The following is a 15,293-nucleotide window of genomic DNA, read 5'->3' on the forward strand; positions in this document are numbered from 1 at the left end:
AAAGAATTCCTATTGCAGTTTGGAAGCTCCTTCCAGTTCACGGGTGATTTCTAGGGCAGAAGAGGGGGCAATTGCAGGTGGAGGGGGAAGGATTATACCTTCTGTCCTCAGCGCACGTGGACACACACACACCCTTTAGCAGCCGGTAGAAAGCTTCTTCAAGTCTAATTATTGCAGAGGTGATACAACTGGGGAGGCAATAGTTAGCGCCTCCGTGACCACTGCCTCTGAAATTAGCTTGGGAAGAAATCTCTTGACTTTAATGGAACCCATTTTTCAAGACTAATTATTGTGTGTGTGTATTAGCAGGGTGGGTACCATCCTGGAGTTTAGAGCTGGGAAGGGAAGGCTGTCTCTAGCTGCCTCAGCTGCCCTCCCCAGGAAAATACCCCGATTAGTTTAGAGGAAAAGCAAAAATATTTTTTTCCCAGCCTAGTAGCTGCCAGAGGAGAGAAGTGAGAGTGGTTGCAGTGCACAAGTGATTACAGCTGTGGCCTGTGCTCCCATGGAGATCCCCACATTTTCTCCAGTTTGCGAATGTGTCCGTGGGCGAATAAACATCGACAACCCCTACCCCACCGTAACATGTCTGCTTTGGATAGAATGCAGTAGTCCATATTCAGGCTTTATCTCACAAGCCTGGCTCAGGCGCTAAATCTTGATTTGAAATCCTTTCATGCTTCCGTCAGGAATTCTTTTCATCTTGGTTGTACACTTTGGGTAACCAATGCTGAGCTGAAGCAGCCCTGCCTAATATGAATTGAGTGCGTTATTTCCTCTTGCTAAGCCATTGGTTCAGCCTTAATTGGAAAGAATAGGTGGACAGGCTGTGCCCACTTTTTAAGTATCTTGCCGTCTTCTCTGCCTTTCAATTGACAGAAACTCAATAATTTAAATCATGAAAACATTTATGTCCTTTAGAACAATTGAGTCTGCTTTTTTGAAATTTAAATAGTTGGGTCGGGGGATAGGCTTTTAATAATTTCTCTTACCTTTAGTGTTGATTTGCATAGTTGGGGGTGTGTGGAGAAGGTGAGCTAGTGGAACCCCTTGCCCAAAGCAGCATCATTAGTCTGGTAACAAGAGACAGGTGACAGTCAAATGATTATTTTGCAAGTCATGGGTGGGCCAGTATATCCAGTGAGCTGGTTCTGGGTGCTGTTAGGAAGCTGTCTCACTGCAGCAGTCCCTTGACTTTAAACTTGAAAGCCAATATTTCTCTTTCTCAAATGGAAGGGGACATTCTGAATGGGTGCACTGAGCACACCACATCCTTCTTGGGGCGGGCCAAGCCAGAGGTGTCTATTTTCTCGGCTGTTCTAAGGAGGGCACCCAAGACGACAGTTGATCCCAACAAGTGGTGTCTTTCCGAGAGTGAAGCTGAAAGTACTTCATGGTCTTATTTTATGCTAGAAGTTTGAGTGCTGCACAAATAATCAGGAGTGAGATAATGGCATCAGCTGTGCTAAAGAGATGTGCAGGACTAACTAGGGAGTGTTTTCGTTTAGATGAGAAGGAAGCAGACGAGAACAAGGAGAACCTTGATGTGTGCAAAGACAAGGAGGGCGACGCTGGGAAGAAGAGAGTGGAGCACGAAATCTCCGAAGGGAACGTGGCAACGGCTGCAGCTGCTGCCCTCGCCTCGGCTGCCACCAAAGCCAAGGTTTGTCGGGCACAGATTTCCACTGCATCTGGTTTCCGGTGCTGTTCAGGGAACGCTTTTAAAATGACCCCATTGTTTGCAAAGGCACCAATGGAGCTTGTTTCTGCTTCTCATGCCTTTTTAAAATGCACTTTCTGTGCTCCTCGGCTTCAGCTGTATGAATGTTATCATTAAATGAAATTTGTTTCCCTGTGAATGGGTTTTGAGGCTGCCATTGTGGGCTTACTAAAAGGCACAGTGAGAGAGCCTATCCAGAAAGTTTGTCAGCTTCTTTTTCAGCTTTTGATGGGCTATTTCTTTGGGTGGTGAGAAGATTCAAGAACTCAGCTAGGCATTCCTTTCCTCATAAGCCCATTACCAATTCCTTGGGAGGTTAGCGCATTTGAAAACAGAACTTAGAAAGTGTGGCTGAAGGAAGCCCTTGTGTGGAACTTACAGAACCGGAGGAGGAATTTCCTCATTTTTCTGGCCTTCGGCACTTGGCGCAAAATAGATGTTTTTCTCCTTCTCTGTTCTCAGTTTTCCGGTTTCCAGGCTAGCGCACAGAGACCCTCTTTAGCAAGGTTCTCCCCCGTGATTCCCCCTGCCTGCTTCTTTAAAAAGAAGAGTTGTGCCTTATTTGCCTATCACTTCCATCTTGAACAGTGATATCTTCACAGAATGGTAGTATGACGCGTCTCTTGTTAAAGAATGAAACGGAAAGCGATACAGTGGTGCCCCGCAAGACGAACGCCTCGCAAGAGGGAAAACCCGCTAGACGAAAGGGTTTTCCGTTTTGGAGGCGCTTCGCAAAACAAATTTCCCTATGGGCTTGCTTCGCAAGACGACAGCCCATAGGGAAATCTCCGGGACAACGGGGAAGCGCAGCGCGTCTTCCCCACTGTCCTCGGACCTCCTCCGAAGCCGGGCGGCGGGGCGGGAACATCTCCCCCCGCCGCCCGGCTTCGGAAGGCTCCTCGGAAGCCGGGCGGCGGGGCGGGAACATCTCCCCCCGCCGCCCGGCTTCGGAAGGCTCCTTGGAAGCCGGGCGGCAGGGCGGGGACATCTCCCCCCGCCGCCCGGCTTCGGAAGGCTCCTTGGAAGCCGGGCGGCGGGGCGGGGACATCTCCCCCCGGCTTCGGAAGGCTCCTTGGAAGCCGGGCGGCGGGGCGGGAACATCTCCCCCCGCCGCCCGGCTTCGGAAGGCTCCTCGGAAGCTGGGCGGCGGGGCGGGAACATCTCCCCCTGCCGCCCGGCTTCGGAAGGCTCCTCGGAAGCCGGGCGGCGGGGCCGCGAAGCCTGGGCGCGCTGATCTCAGCGCGCGCAGGCTTCGGCATGCTGGCAACTCTCCGCAAGCAGCGGGAGCGTTCCCGCTGCTTGCGGAGAGGTCCGCGAAGCCTGTCCCGGACAACTTTTGAAGGCAGGCGGGGGGGGGAGCAAAGACTTTCACCCCCCCGCCCGCCTTCAGAAGAGGTCCTGGACCTCTTCTGAAGGCAGACGGGGGGCAGAAGTCTTTGTCCCCCCTGCCTGCCTTCCCAGGGGCTTTTAAATCGCCCCGGACAGCGGAGAAGTCCTCCGCTGTCCCGGGGTGATTTTAAAATGCCGCCCGCCAGCATTTTAAGATCGCCCCGGACAGCGGAGAAGTCCTCCGCTGTCCCGGGGTTTTTTAAAATGCTGGGGGTGAGAAGAAAAGCCCTTGTTCCCCCCCCCCCCCCAGCCTTCAGAAGAGGTCAGGGGACAGACTGTCCCCGGACCTGGTCTGAAGGCGGTTTCCATAGGAACGCATTAATTGATTTTCAATGCATTCCTATGGGAAACCGTGCATCGCAAGACGAAAAACCCGCAAGACGAAGAGACTTGCGGAATGAATTAATTTCGTCTTGCGAGGCACCACTGTATACCCAACGAATGGAGAAATCAATGGCAAAATAGCACGATCAAGAAATTTGGGGCCGTCATACATCTTAGTGGAGGGGTCCTTCCCATTCAAGCACAGATACTCCCACAGCCTGACTTGTACCATCTCTGAGTGTTTGAGACTTACAGCCTGAGCAGAGGGCTCTTGTATAACATAAGTTGCCACAAGTGTCCTGTCCATCACAAACTGATGGGTGTCATTAAGGCAAGCAATACAAATCCGAATAAGGATGAATATTCTGCAAACAGGAGGGGTGGCTCTTCTGCCTTTGCTCAGCAAAGCCTCCTTTTCTTTAAGGTGTGAGTAGAGAAAAGGTGTCTGGCTAATTTGGGAAGGGCCTGTAGCTCAGTGGTAGAAGATCTGATTTGCATGCAGAATGTCCAAGGTTCAGTCCTTGGCGTTTTTAAGTGAGGCTTAGAGAGTTGCTACCAATCAGTGCAGTCAGTTTGAATTCCATAGAGACATAGGCATCCTGCGCTCATAAAAGAGGGAGTCGTTACTGACAGTTTGGTGCTTTCCAAAGCTGAATCGTGGGGCAACCGTGTTCTGCTTTTCTCTAAGAGGATGTTGGTGTGCTCAGGTCCTCCTGGTCGGCTTCTTACAGGTACCAGCCACTGTGTGAGCAGGATGCTAAACTAGATTGGCCATTGGCCTGATCCAGTAGGCTCTTAGTAGATGAACCAATCGCCCTCCTGGTTTGCATGAAAAATCTGGGAATTGTTGCGACCTGTTAGCCAGCCCTGCTATGTGTCTTGTGTATGACTCAGTCCCGTGTATCAAAATGTACTCTTAGTAGTGCCAGTTCAGCATGACAGCTGTTCCAGAGACTCCCATGATCATAACTTCAGTGTCAAAGCCCATCTTGAACAGTCTTTCAAGATGTGTTATAGAAACATTGGAGTAAATGAAGTTATTACATTAGTGGAAATGTTAACATACTACTTGGTTATAAGGTTGTTGTAATGGGTTAAACCACAGAGCCTAGGACTTGCCGATCAGAAGGTTGGCGGTTCAAATCCCTGCGACGCGGTGAGCTCCCGTTGCTCAGTCTGTACTCCTGCAAACATAGCAGTTCGAAAGCACGTCAAAGTGCAAGTAGATCAATAGGTACCGCTCCGGCGGGAAGGTAAACAGCATTTCCGTGCGCTGCTCTGGTTCGCCAGAAGCGGCTTTGTCATGCTGGCCACATGACCTGGAAGCTGTACGCCGGCTTCCTCAGCCAATAAAGCAAGATGAGTGCCGCAGCCCCAGAGTCGGCCACAACTGGACCTAATGGTCAGGGGTCCCTTTACCGTTACCTTTAATGAGCTCCTACGTAAAGTAGTTGTACAGTTTCCATTTCAGTCGTCTACGGGTTAGTACTCCATGCGAGCAGCAGAGGAGGATATATCAGGGGCTACTTTGGCCCTCTGATAAATCTTGGCATTAAACAGATTCCCAAGCAAATACTGTAGATAGCATAAAAATAAGCTACTATTGAACCTTCAAACCTCACTTATTGCCTCATGCAGTTTCAGCACCAGCTAGTTCACATTTTCGAAGGACTTTGACGCTGTATGTTTGATAAGACCCCTGAAATCTTAAGTGGAAAATGAACTGTTACCAGGTTAGAAGTCAGAAAATGTTTTGTCCAAATGAAAAAGCTTGGGGGGCTTTGCTATTGTTTCTCCTGCACGTAGGTAAAGGTGTGTGTGTGTTTGTGTTTTCCCCCCCAGCATCTAGCTGCTGTTGAGGAAAGGAAGATCAAGTCCTTGGTCGCCCTCCTGGTGGAAACACAGATGAAGAAACTGGAGATCAAACTCCGTCATTTTGAGGAGCTGGAAACAATCATGGACAGAGAGAAAGAGGCGGTAAGACTGGTTGGGGAGGGGGCATGTGTATTATTTTATATGGTTCCCCCTGAAAGTTCGGCGGCGTTGGTACTTTGGGGGCTGTGTCAGTTTAAGCTTTTCATCAGCATTTAAATTCTGCATCTCTCCTGTGCATTGATGATGCCTCCTTCCTTTTGGATAACACACATCCGTACAGATCTACTCTTCATACGGTTTTGAAAGATTCATTCCATGTGCATTTATGGAGTGATTACTTATCTCAGTTCTGTGGCACTGTGGACTTGGTTTTTTCCTGTCCGATGCAAGAAAAATTGTAGAACGGTCTGGGACACTGAGTATCTGAGGATAGTTCCTTCAAAATGGAGCGTGCTGATTTGGTTCCTAGACAGCCTTCTCCTTGGTCAGACTGCTGCTTAAATAGGTTCTGAACACCCAGAATTCAGTTGGTTTGCCTCTTGACACTTTCCCTTGGATCACTTGGGAACAGTAGCTTTTCGTGTGTGTGTTGGGATATCTCATTAGCAGTTTCTTCCACCACCCCTCACAGGACCCTCAAATGCCAGCCTAATTAGATTCCCTTTAGAAGTTGCAGGAGCGGTGTCTAGGATCAGACCTTTGTGAGACTGCAAAAGGGTGTAACTCAGGGCAACTGCAAGGCTGATGCTAATGGATGGAATCCTTGGGCACCTGCATGGGCTCTTCTTACATCCGACAGCTGTCTTGGACAGCACCTCTGCATTGCAATAAAAGTTAGAGAGGAAGCTTATAACTAATTAAATTGAAACATTGTGCAATAAAGCACCATCCACCTAGGAGCTCAGCCCAGGTTTCAAAATCCAGGTCAATTGCAGTGTTTTGATTTGCTTCAAGAAGAAGTCAGAAGATGGACTGCTCTTGCCCTCTGTATGAGCAGAGCAGACCCACAGAGCAGGGGCTTGGACTAGATGATGCCTGGGGTACCTACCAAATCTGTGATTCTGTGACATTCTCTTCAATTTGGTTTTTGTGACTGCATTTGCGAACCTGGTGCCCTTTAGATGTTGGACTATGGCTCCCATCAACCCCAAATGACTGTGCTGGGTAACCCCTGTCGATTCTGTGTAGGGCTTGTTCTTTTTCTCATCACACAACCCCCTACACTTGCATCTTGTTTTCTTCCTGATCAAGGGGTCTGGAGGCCAAGTGAATTGGGGCCTTGGGTTTCATGCAAGGGAAGGAATAGGCAAGGAGGAGCTTGTGTCCTCTTAGGGACACCCCCCTCCATGTTGAGAGGATGTTGGCTTTAATAGGTCCTCCAGGTAATTCTGCTTGACTGGTGCGGGGGCCTGCCTGGATGACGACAGCTTGCTCCCCTGGTTTGGCACTGAATGGGGAGGTTAAGAACTTAAGAAGAGCCCAGCATCCTCTTCTCACAGTGACTAACTAGGTGCCTGTGGGAAACCTGCATGCAGGCTTGGAGCATGGTAATCATTCAGGACCAAAAACCAGCAGCTGTCTCCCCCACCCACTCTCAGGACATCCTGAGCTTCTCCCGCTTGTCATCTTGTCCTGGACTGGGAAAATTAGCAGTGGGTGTGGCAGCTGTCTGTCAGAGAGCAGGGAGAATTATTTTCCACAATTGGAACGCTTAAAGGATATGTGTTGTCCAGATTCTGATGCGTAATAACTTCTAGGTTCTTCTGCCCTCATCCTTCAGCTTTTCCCCTCCTTTAGGGCCACACTCAACTACCTAGCGGGTGTGGTGGTTGTGGTTTTTAACAGCTTAGATAGCCAGCATGAGGGGGACCCAAGCCAGGTTAGGATTGTGGGCTGTGGGGAAGGGAGTCTTTAACACATTCCCCCTGCTGCCATGGTGCTGATCAGAATTTCTCTATAATGACTGGCAGTGGCTCTCCCCGATTCCTGGCAGTACATCAGCCTTACCTGGAGATGTGGGAGTTTGAGTCTGGGTCCTCCTGCATGCAAAAATGCAGTGCTCTGCCACTGCATTTTCCTGCTGGCATTTATCACCTGATGTACCAGATTGCCAAGACAGGCTGCATCTTTCTGGCTCAGCCCCGTGTCAGGAGGTGTGTTGTGTCTTCCACTCCCCAACACCAAAAAAATAAAAATCTGTATCTTCAGCTCCTCTGCTGAGCATCTCTGCCTTGCTCCTCCCCACCAGCTTACAGACCCCGCTGCTGATTGGCAGATAAGGTAAGAGCTGTTGCTAAGGGGGAGATTGTCCCTGGGTTCCCATATCTTTAAGGAAAATCCTCTGTTGCATCAGCCATTCTCACTCCATCTTCAGGCATCTGATATTCTGTCTCTTTCCAAGCAGACTTTCTCATTTGTAAATTTCCCTCCGAAAAGCTCCCAGCGATTAAAAAATATATATGCATCTTTTAGTCTATTTCTTTGGGTTAGTTGCCCAAAACCTCTCATATCACAATAAAGGCTGTTTCCTTGTTGTTTCGAAGTGGGGAGCAGAGGAGGGGAGTCAACAGGTTTGTGCATAATATGATCTAATTTGTAAACCGAAGCCGTTTTAGGGCTGTCAGCCCAAATTGTATTCTGAGTCAAGAGCACTTGTTAATCCAGAAATTGTGACAGAGTGTATTACGATGTACAGTTGACAGTGACATGTGGGGGGTGGGGGTGTTCGTTCCTGATTCCTGGAGCAGCGTTTTCACTTGTGTGCCTGCCTGGTGCCAAGATGAAAATTTTCCACTTGCAAGATACCATTTTAAACAACGAAGTTACAACTTGGGTAAAGCCACCCAGCGGATATGAACCGAAACCGAATTCCAGTGCACACTGCGTAGCAGAATCCCACTGGCTGTTATTTGAGAAGCTGCTGCACCACAGGCGGAACCTGCCCTGCCTCCCTCCCACCATTTGGAGATGCACAGTGTGTGAGCAGAATTCAGGACCTGGTGCAGAATTTTGCAACCTCAGATCCTGCCCTATTTCCTATTTTCATTAAGTTTCAGAAACCCCCGGGTGGTATCTGTCTTCCCACATGAGACTCTCTTTTTTTGGACCCCTGCCTCCTTCCTTTCATTGGTCATAACTTCCCAAAATAATAGTACAGTGGTGCCCCGCAAGACGAATGCCTCGCAAGATGAAAAACTCGCTAGACGAAAGGGTTTTCCGTTTTTTGAGTCGTTCCGCAAGGCGAATTTCCCTATGGGCTTGCTTCGCAAGACGAAACGTCTTGCGAGTTCGTTTCCTTTTTCTTAAAGCCGCTAAGCCGTTAATAGCCGCTAAGCCGTTAATAGCCGCTAAGCTGCTAATAGCAGCTAAGCTGCTAATAGCCGTGCTTCGCAAGACGAAAAAACCGCAAGACGAAGAGACTCGCGGAACGGATTAATTTCGTCTTGCGAGGCACCACTGTACTCAATATTTTTGAAAAAACAGCAGTTGTATAAACCAAACAGATGCAGGCATTTGTGCTTTCCGTTTGGCATTTGCCTGCGAATATCTAGTTGCCACATCTGGGTATCCTTGGCTTGGCATGTAGCATTTGTGGCTTCTGCTGCAGCCTTGGGTTAGGCAGCCTGGTTCTTGTCATATAAAGCCCGCTTCAAGGCAACCTTTCCCAATTACAGATCCTGAAAGCCTTGCTCACTGTCAGCCCTCCCTGGCCCAATTGGATTGCTCCCTTTGATTACTGTCACCGCTGTGAGCAGAATCTCTGCTCCTGCCCAGCTTTTGCCGTCATGCGCTGAGTGCCGTGCAGAGCTTGATCTCGGTGTGATTTTTGTCTCGTCGTTTTCTACGTGACCTCGAAAAGTGGAAACCAAAGGCTAGTGTGCTGAGATGTCTCCAGTATGAATTTGCAGTTAAAATGTCGATATGAGGAGGGTCCTGTCTTGGTGCTATCTTCCCAAGAAGGTTGACAAGTCAGTTCTTGACTAAACAGCTGGTGACAGGCAACCTCCAGCCTGTGGGGCTGTGTGGACCCATCAGGCCTCCCCTTTTGACCCATGGGGCTGTCATGGCCAAACAAGCCCTGCCTGCCTACACCTGTCACTTTCTATGACAAAGGCAGGACTTGGACAGGAAGGACTTTGCAGGCAATGCAGATCAGCTGGTTGTTTGTGCCTGCAAAGCTCTTTGCGCATTGCCTGGGCGGTGCTGTGCGCGCTACTTTGCCCTGGAAGCTTGGTTTCAAACTGCAGGCAAAGGCAGGTCACCTGGAGTCATTTGCACCTGGAGTCATTTGCACTAGGTAATTTACTTGTAGGTGGCCCCTGACTTGTGGGGATGTGGGCAAGCTTCCTGCCTCTGACTGAGAGGCGTTAGGGCTGAAAGGCTGTTCTGCCTCTGCTATGTCTACATAGAATTGTGCTGTGTTCTGTGTCGCCTCTCAGACTGTAGCAAACCAACTTCTTCTTAGCCTCCTTCTTCCTGCTGGCCACCAGTCACTTCATCCGTGCTTCTCCTTTCCCAGCCTCTCCTATTGTCTCCTCCATTCAACTCCTACGGCATAAAATTTATTTTCTTACCTGCTGCATTTTTATCCCACCTTTCCCTCCAAGGAGCTCCACGTGGCGGACATGGTCCCCCGCCCCCTCATTTAATCCCCACCACAATCCCGTGAGGTAGGTTAGGGTAAGAGGCAGTGACTGGCCCAAGCTTCACGGCTGAGTGGGGTTTTGAAACCCTGACACTCTACTCCCAACACTCTTACCCACTGTAAAACACTGGCTTGCTAAAATTCTTTTAAAATTCTGTTCAAGAGCTTGACTTGCATGTTTCGTACAGCACCTAGAATACGCTGCCCACTAAACGCATGCATGCATCTGTGGCAATTGCAGTTTCTTCCTCCCCCACCCCCTGCCTGCCACAGTGATTGCACATGGCAAAACTGCTTGGAGAACGTACTGGTAGAGGTATTGCCCAGTTGTACCCTTTTGGGGGTCGCCCCCCCCCCCTTATGAACCCACATGGCTGCCTTTGCTTTTTGTATGACCCTTAAAGAGCTGTTGCCTGTTGCTAGCTAGCTGTTTGCCCCACTAGGGAAGAATGAGGTTGCCAATTTTGGCAGTGCTGTAGCTCCAAAGAGCCGCGGTTGGAAGGAGAGGCGTGTGTGTGTGTGTGTGTGTGTTTCCATCGCAGAGAGCTGCCACAACAATGCTGCTTTATTAAGCCTTCCTCTCAAAGCAGTTTCAGCTGTGAAATTGCCCCCCAGCTATTGAATCGTGTGTGTTTTTCTACCCACACACCATTATTATCACTGGTGAATCCTTGGAAATATGTGTCTTGTTTATCCAAGGAGAAAGGAAGGCATATTAGCACAAATAAAACACATCACAGTTGTTGCTTGCTGCAGAGGCCACCCCACCACCCCAAGTACTGGGATGCAGCTGTGAGCGCTCTCCCAGAAGATGGTGCCCTGCGTGGTTGAGGTGGGTTTTAACCACATAGTTCAGTGAGAACATGGGAGTGCAGGGGAAATGCGTCAGGCAAGTTGTCCTGTTCTAATCCTTGATACGGATTGAAATCCAGGATGCTTCCTATTTTATTTTATTTTTTGTTTTTTAAAATATATTTATTAAAGTTTCAAAATATATTTATTAAAGTTACAAAAATAAGGAAAAAAAGAAAATACAAAGTAAAAACAGTTTAAAACAGATCAGTTTTTCCAAATCTTATCTTTCATTTGCTTGTTTCCCTGACCTCCTCACACCTCCCTTTTTTGTATTCCAGTTCAATTAGTTAATTCAGCAAATCCTTTCCCTCTTTGATTTTATCTTAATCTTTTATCTTAGTATATTACAGCTTTAGATTATCACCTGTTAACAAACCAATTTTACATATTCCTTTATAACATTGCTACTAAAAACCACTTAACTTCAATCCAACATCATTCTAACATTCATTAATTTTGCAGTGTTTCTGTAAATAGACTTTAAATTTCTTCCAATCTTCTTCCACCGACTCTTCTCCCTGGTCTCGGATTCTGCCGGTCATTTCCACCAGTTCCATATAGTCCATCACCTTCATCTGCCATTCTTCCATAGTGGGTAAATCTTGTGTCTCAGGATGCTTCCTATTTTGGGGGCGGCACCTGCCGGCCGGACACGGCACAATGGGCCCCCGCTTCTCACAAGTGAATACCTGGGGGGCAGCATTACTGTTTCTTTATACTTAATGTTCTGACTGCCCTGTTTCAGAGTGGGACAGTGGGCAGAAACGGGCAAGCAAAACGGCCAGGGGTTTGGAGAACATCTTCTCTATCAAGGCTAATGTGTTGAGGGCTTTTTAGTCCGGGGGCGGGGGGGGGGGGAGAGATCACCATTGGGAATGTTATAAAACTTGTGAGAGGTATGGAAGAAGCAGGTAGTCCCCCCCTTTTTTTCTATAATACTTGCACTTGGACACATCCAATGAAATTGGCAGCAGATTCAGGATGGAATAAGTAGCCTTTTATAGTGTTTAAATATTTTATATGTAATGTTTTAATTTGTAAAGCATTTATAGATTACCTTTCATATTAAATAGCTCTTGTTGACACCTGTCTGTCTCAAGAGATAACTTAGTACGCGCTCCAGCGCTGCTGGAGAATAACAGCGCCCGCTGTGGGTGCAGAGACTGGTAACTCATAACTGCTGCCTCCCACATTGGGTTTTTGCTGCCTTGGCAGCACCGAAGTGACTTCTCCGGGGCGCAAGCCTGGGCGGTGTTTCTGGAGGTCCTGGGCTGCCTAGACGACAAGACCCACCCACCCAATCCTCATGGATGCAGTCCCAAATAAAGCAGAGCAAGACATTTGGCAATGCTGTTTACAGCATAAAATGAGGTGGATAGCTCAGTTGGTTAGTGTGGTGATGACTACACCAAGGTTGCAGGTTCAATCCCCATAAGGGATAGCTGCATATTCCTGCATTTCGGGGTGTTGGACTAGATTATCCTCAGGATCCCTTCGAACTCTAAAATTCTATTTGATAAAGCTTTTACGACACAATAAAAAAAAGAAAATTGAAGTTCTAATTGCACAGTTTACAGAATATACCCCCTCAGGGTGAGGTGATGGCTTTACACTGGCTCCCAGTACGTTTCCGAGCACAATTCAAAGTGTTGGTGCTGGCCTTTCAAGCCCTAAACGGCCTCAGTCCTGCTACCTGAAGGAGCATCTCCACCCCCATCGTTCTGCCCGGACACTGAGGTCCAGCACCAAGGGCCTTCTGGTGTTTCCCTCAGTGCGAGAAGCCAAATTACAGGGAACCAGGCAGAGGGCCTTCTCGGTAGTGGCACCCGCCCTGTGGAACACCCTCCCGCCAGATGTCAAAGAGAACAACAACTACCAAACATTTAGAAGACATCTGAAGGCAGCCCTGTTTAGGGAAGCTTTTAATGTTTGATGTATTATTGTATTTTAATATTTGGTTGGAAGCCGCCCAGAGTGGCTGGGGAAGCCCAGCCAGATGGGTGGGGTATAAATTATTTATTTTATTTTATTTTATTTTATTATTTTATTTAAAAGGGCATTAGTCCAGAACTGGGGATGGTGGCGCTCAAGATCTCATTGAGCCTCAGCGGTGTCATTTTCCATAACGGATGTGTTGGTTTAGTTCAGGAGGTGGTGGCCTGGAAAGGTTTGGGTGCCACTGCTTTAACCGAATATCAAGGAATGCTGTACTGTACAGACTTGTATGCGGAAGGAAAAGCACAAGGGGTTTTTTATAGCTTGGCTTTCAGTCAATACACAGCTGTGAATCTCTCCCTTTCCCCCATCAGCTGGAGCAGCAGAGGCAACAGCTGCTGACGGAGCGCCAGAACTTCCACATGGAGCAGCTGAAGTACGCGGAGCTCCGCGCCCGCCAGCAAATGGAGCAGCAGCAGCACAGCCAGAACGTCCAGCAGTCCCACCAGCATTCCAGCGGCCCTGGCATGAACCCTCTGGGGACACCCAGCCACCCGGGCTTGTTGTCTCACCAGCAGCCTCCTCCGTATCCCATGATGCACCACCAGATGCCCCCTCCTCATCCACCGCAGCCAGGTAAGGGCTGGGAAAGACACAAACCCCTTTGTGCTTTTGGTGGAAGTTTGGAAACAGGTCTGAGGCTGGGCTGTGGAGATGTGCCGGGTTCAGCAGGTTAGTATGCTTAGTACGACTGCAGCGTTTCTGCAGACTCCTGCCCCCAGAAATTCATAGCTTTGTGGCAAAAAAGAGACACAAAGAAATAGCTGAGAGGGAGCGATGTGCCTGCACACTTGGGACACATCCATGTGTAGAAGTGTAAGGTAAAGGGAACCCTGACCATTAGGTCCAGTCGTGACCGACTCTGGGGTTGCCGCACTCATCTCGCTTTATTGGCTGAGGAAGCCGGCGTACAGCTTCCGGGAACAGCTTTTGAACTGCTAAGTTGGCAGGAGCTGGGACTGAGCAATGGGAGCTCACCCCGTCGCGGGGATTTGAACTGCCGACCTTCTGAAGTGTAGGGGTTTGCTTTAAGTTTGAAAGCTAGGTGTTCCCAAGAAGCCAAGTAATGGGCCCAGAATACATTGTTTGCTCTGCAAGGGGCACACATCACTCAGAGCCCTAGGTATTGGAGCGTTGGGAAACATCAGGCCACTTTACGATATACAGGTCCTGCAATTCTGGATCTTAAGTACCTCTCGTGCCATTTCCCCACACTTCGTTATTGAAAAAGGGTTATTCCGATCTGGATAACTGTGAGAGAGACTGAGAGAGCACCTTTCCTCATAGCTGGCTTTGCACACTACCGTTTTGTGTAATTTCATCATGACCGCTTTTCATCTCCTCATTTTATATCTTCCATTTCCTGGCCTGTTGTAAGAGCCCCACTTGAGCACGCTTCTCCACACCTGTCAATCCATCAGCACTCTGGAGGCCGATGAATGAAAGAGGGCAAGCCTTCCATCAGATTACAGTGCCCTGGGGGGGGGGGGCAGTGCCATTCTAAACAGGGGCTGCTTGTTCTGTCTGCTTAGCTGCCCCACACCAGACATGGCGTGATACACATGCGCTAGCACCAGTGCCTCATGGCGCCCTGTGGAAAGCACTCAAGGGAGGCTTCTTCAAATCCAAGCCCTATCTTAAAATACTGAACCCAAGGCATCACCTCGTGATGATCCTTTTCCCATAACCTCTCAGGAGAGGATTAAACAGCACATAACCTCCTGAAAGTAACTTAAGACAAGCAGCTCTAATGTGCCAATTGTGTGTGCGCCAACAACTGCTCTGAGAAGCCAAAAGCATCTAAAGGAGTGTAGTTCATGCTGCCTTCAGTTTCTGGAGTGCAGTCTCTCTCTCTCTCTCTCTCTCTCTCTTCTGTTGCCTTGATAAAATACTTAGTGGATCAGTGTTATTGATAGTTAGCATGTTCATTTAAATCAGGGTTTCCCAAACTTTGGTCTCCAGGACTACAAGTTCTGTCATCCCTAGTTAGCAAGACCCATGGTTGGGGATGATGGGAATTGTAGTTCAAAAACAGCTGGAGATCTAAGTTTGGGAAACCCTGATCTAAATTATTGTTTGCGGGTGTGCGGGGCTTGGACTAGACCCTTGGGATCTCTTCCAGCTCTACAGTTCTGCGTAACGGATGCCTGGGCTTCTTCGCCCTGAACGTAGGCATGCTCTTCTGGGAAGAAGTTGTGACCCTCAAGATCCTAAAGCAGTTTGTTCTCCAGGAAGAGAACAGATCCATGAGTAGGGAAGGCAGGAGTAGATTTTACAGTAGTTTGAAGTATGAGATCAGGAGAAGGGTGGTCGCTTGGGGTGCTGTGCAGTGAAGTAGTTAAAATGGGAAGAGGAAGAAGCAAGGAACACCATGGCAAGGCTGTTCCGATGGGGCGACAACAGATGGGGAGGTGCAACCAGAAGAGGCAACTTGTCAGGTACACGATTCTTTCTGGGTAAACTGCTACGTGTTGTTAGAAATCCAGACCT

General features: G+C 48.6%; 1 protein-coding gene across 2 annotated transcripts in view; it reads left to right on the plus strand.

Annotated features, from left to right (window-relative positions):
- SMARCC1 (SWI/SNF related BAF chromatin remodeling complex subunit C1) overlaps nt 1-15,293 on the plus strand; it is a 94,568-nt gene that overhangs the window by 62,136 nt on the left and 17,139 nt on the right. For both annotated transcript variants that reach the window (XM_077936627.1, XM_077936628.1), the window contains exons 24-26: nt 1,509-1,663; nt 5,276-5,410; nt 13,118-13,379. In XM_077936627.1, the coding sequence (XP_077792753.1) occupies nt 1,509-1,663; nt 5,276-5,410; nt 13,118-13,379 (552 nt within the window). The remainder of the gene's footprint in view (nt 1-1,508; nt 1,664-5,275; nt 5,411-13,117; nt 13,380-15,293) is intronic.

The sequence above is a fragment of the Podarcis muralis genome, chromosome 12, assembly GCF_964188315.1.
Source record: "Podarcis muralis chromosome 12, rPodMur119.hap1.1, whole genome shotgun sequence".
NCBI classification, from domain to species: Eukaryota; Metazoa; Chordata; class Lepidosauria; order Squamata; family Lacertidae; genus Podarcis; species Podarcis muralis.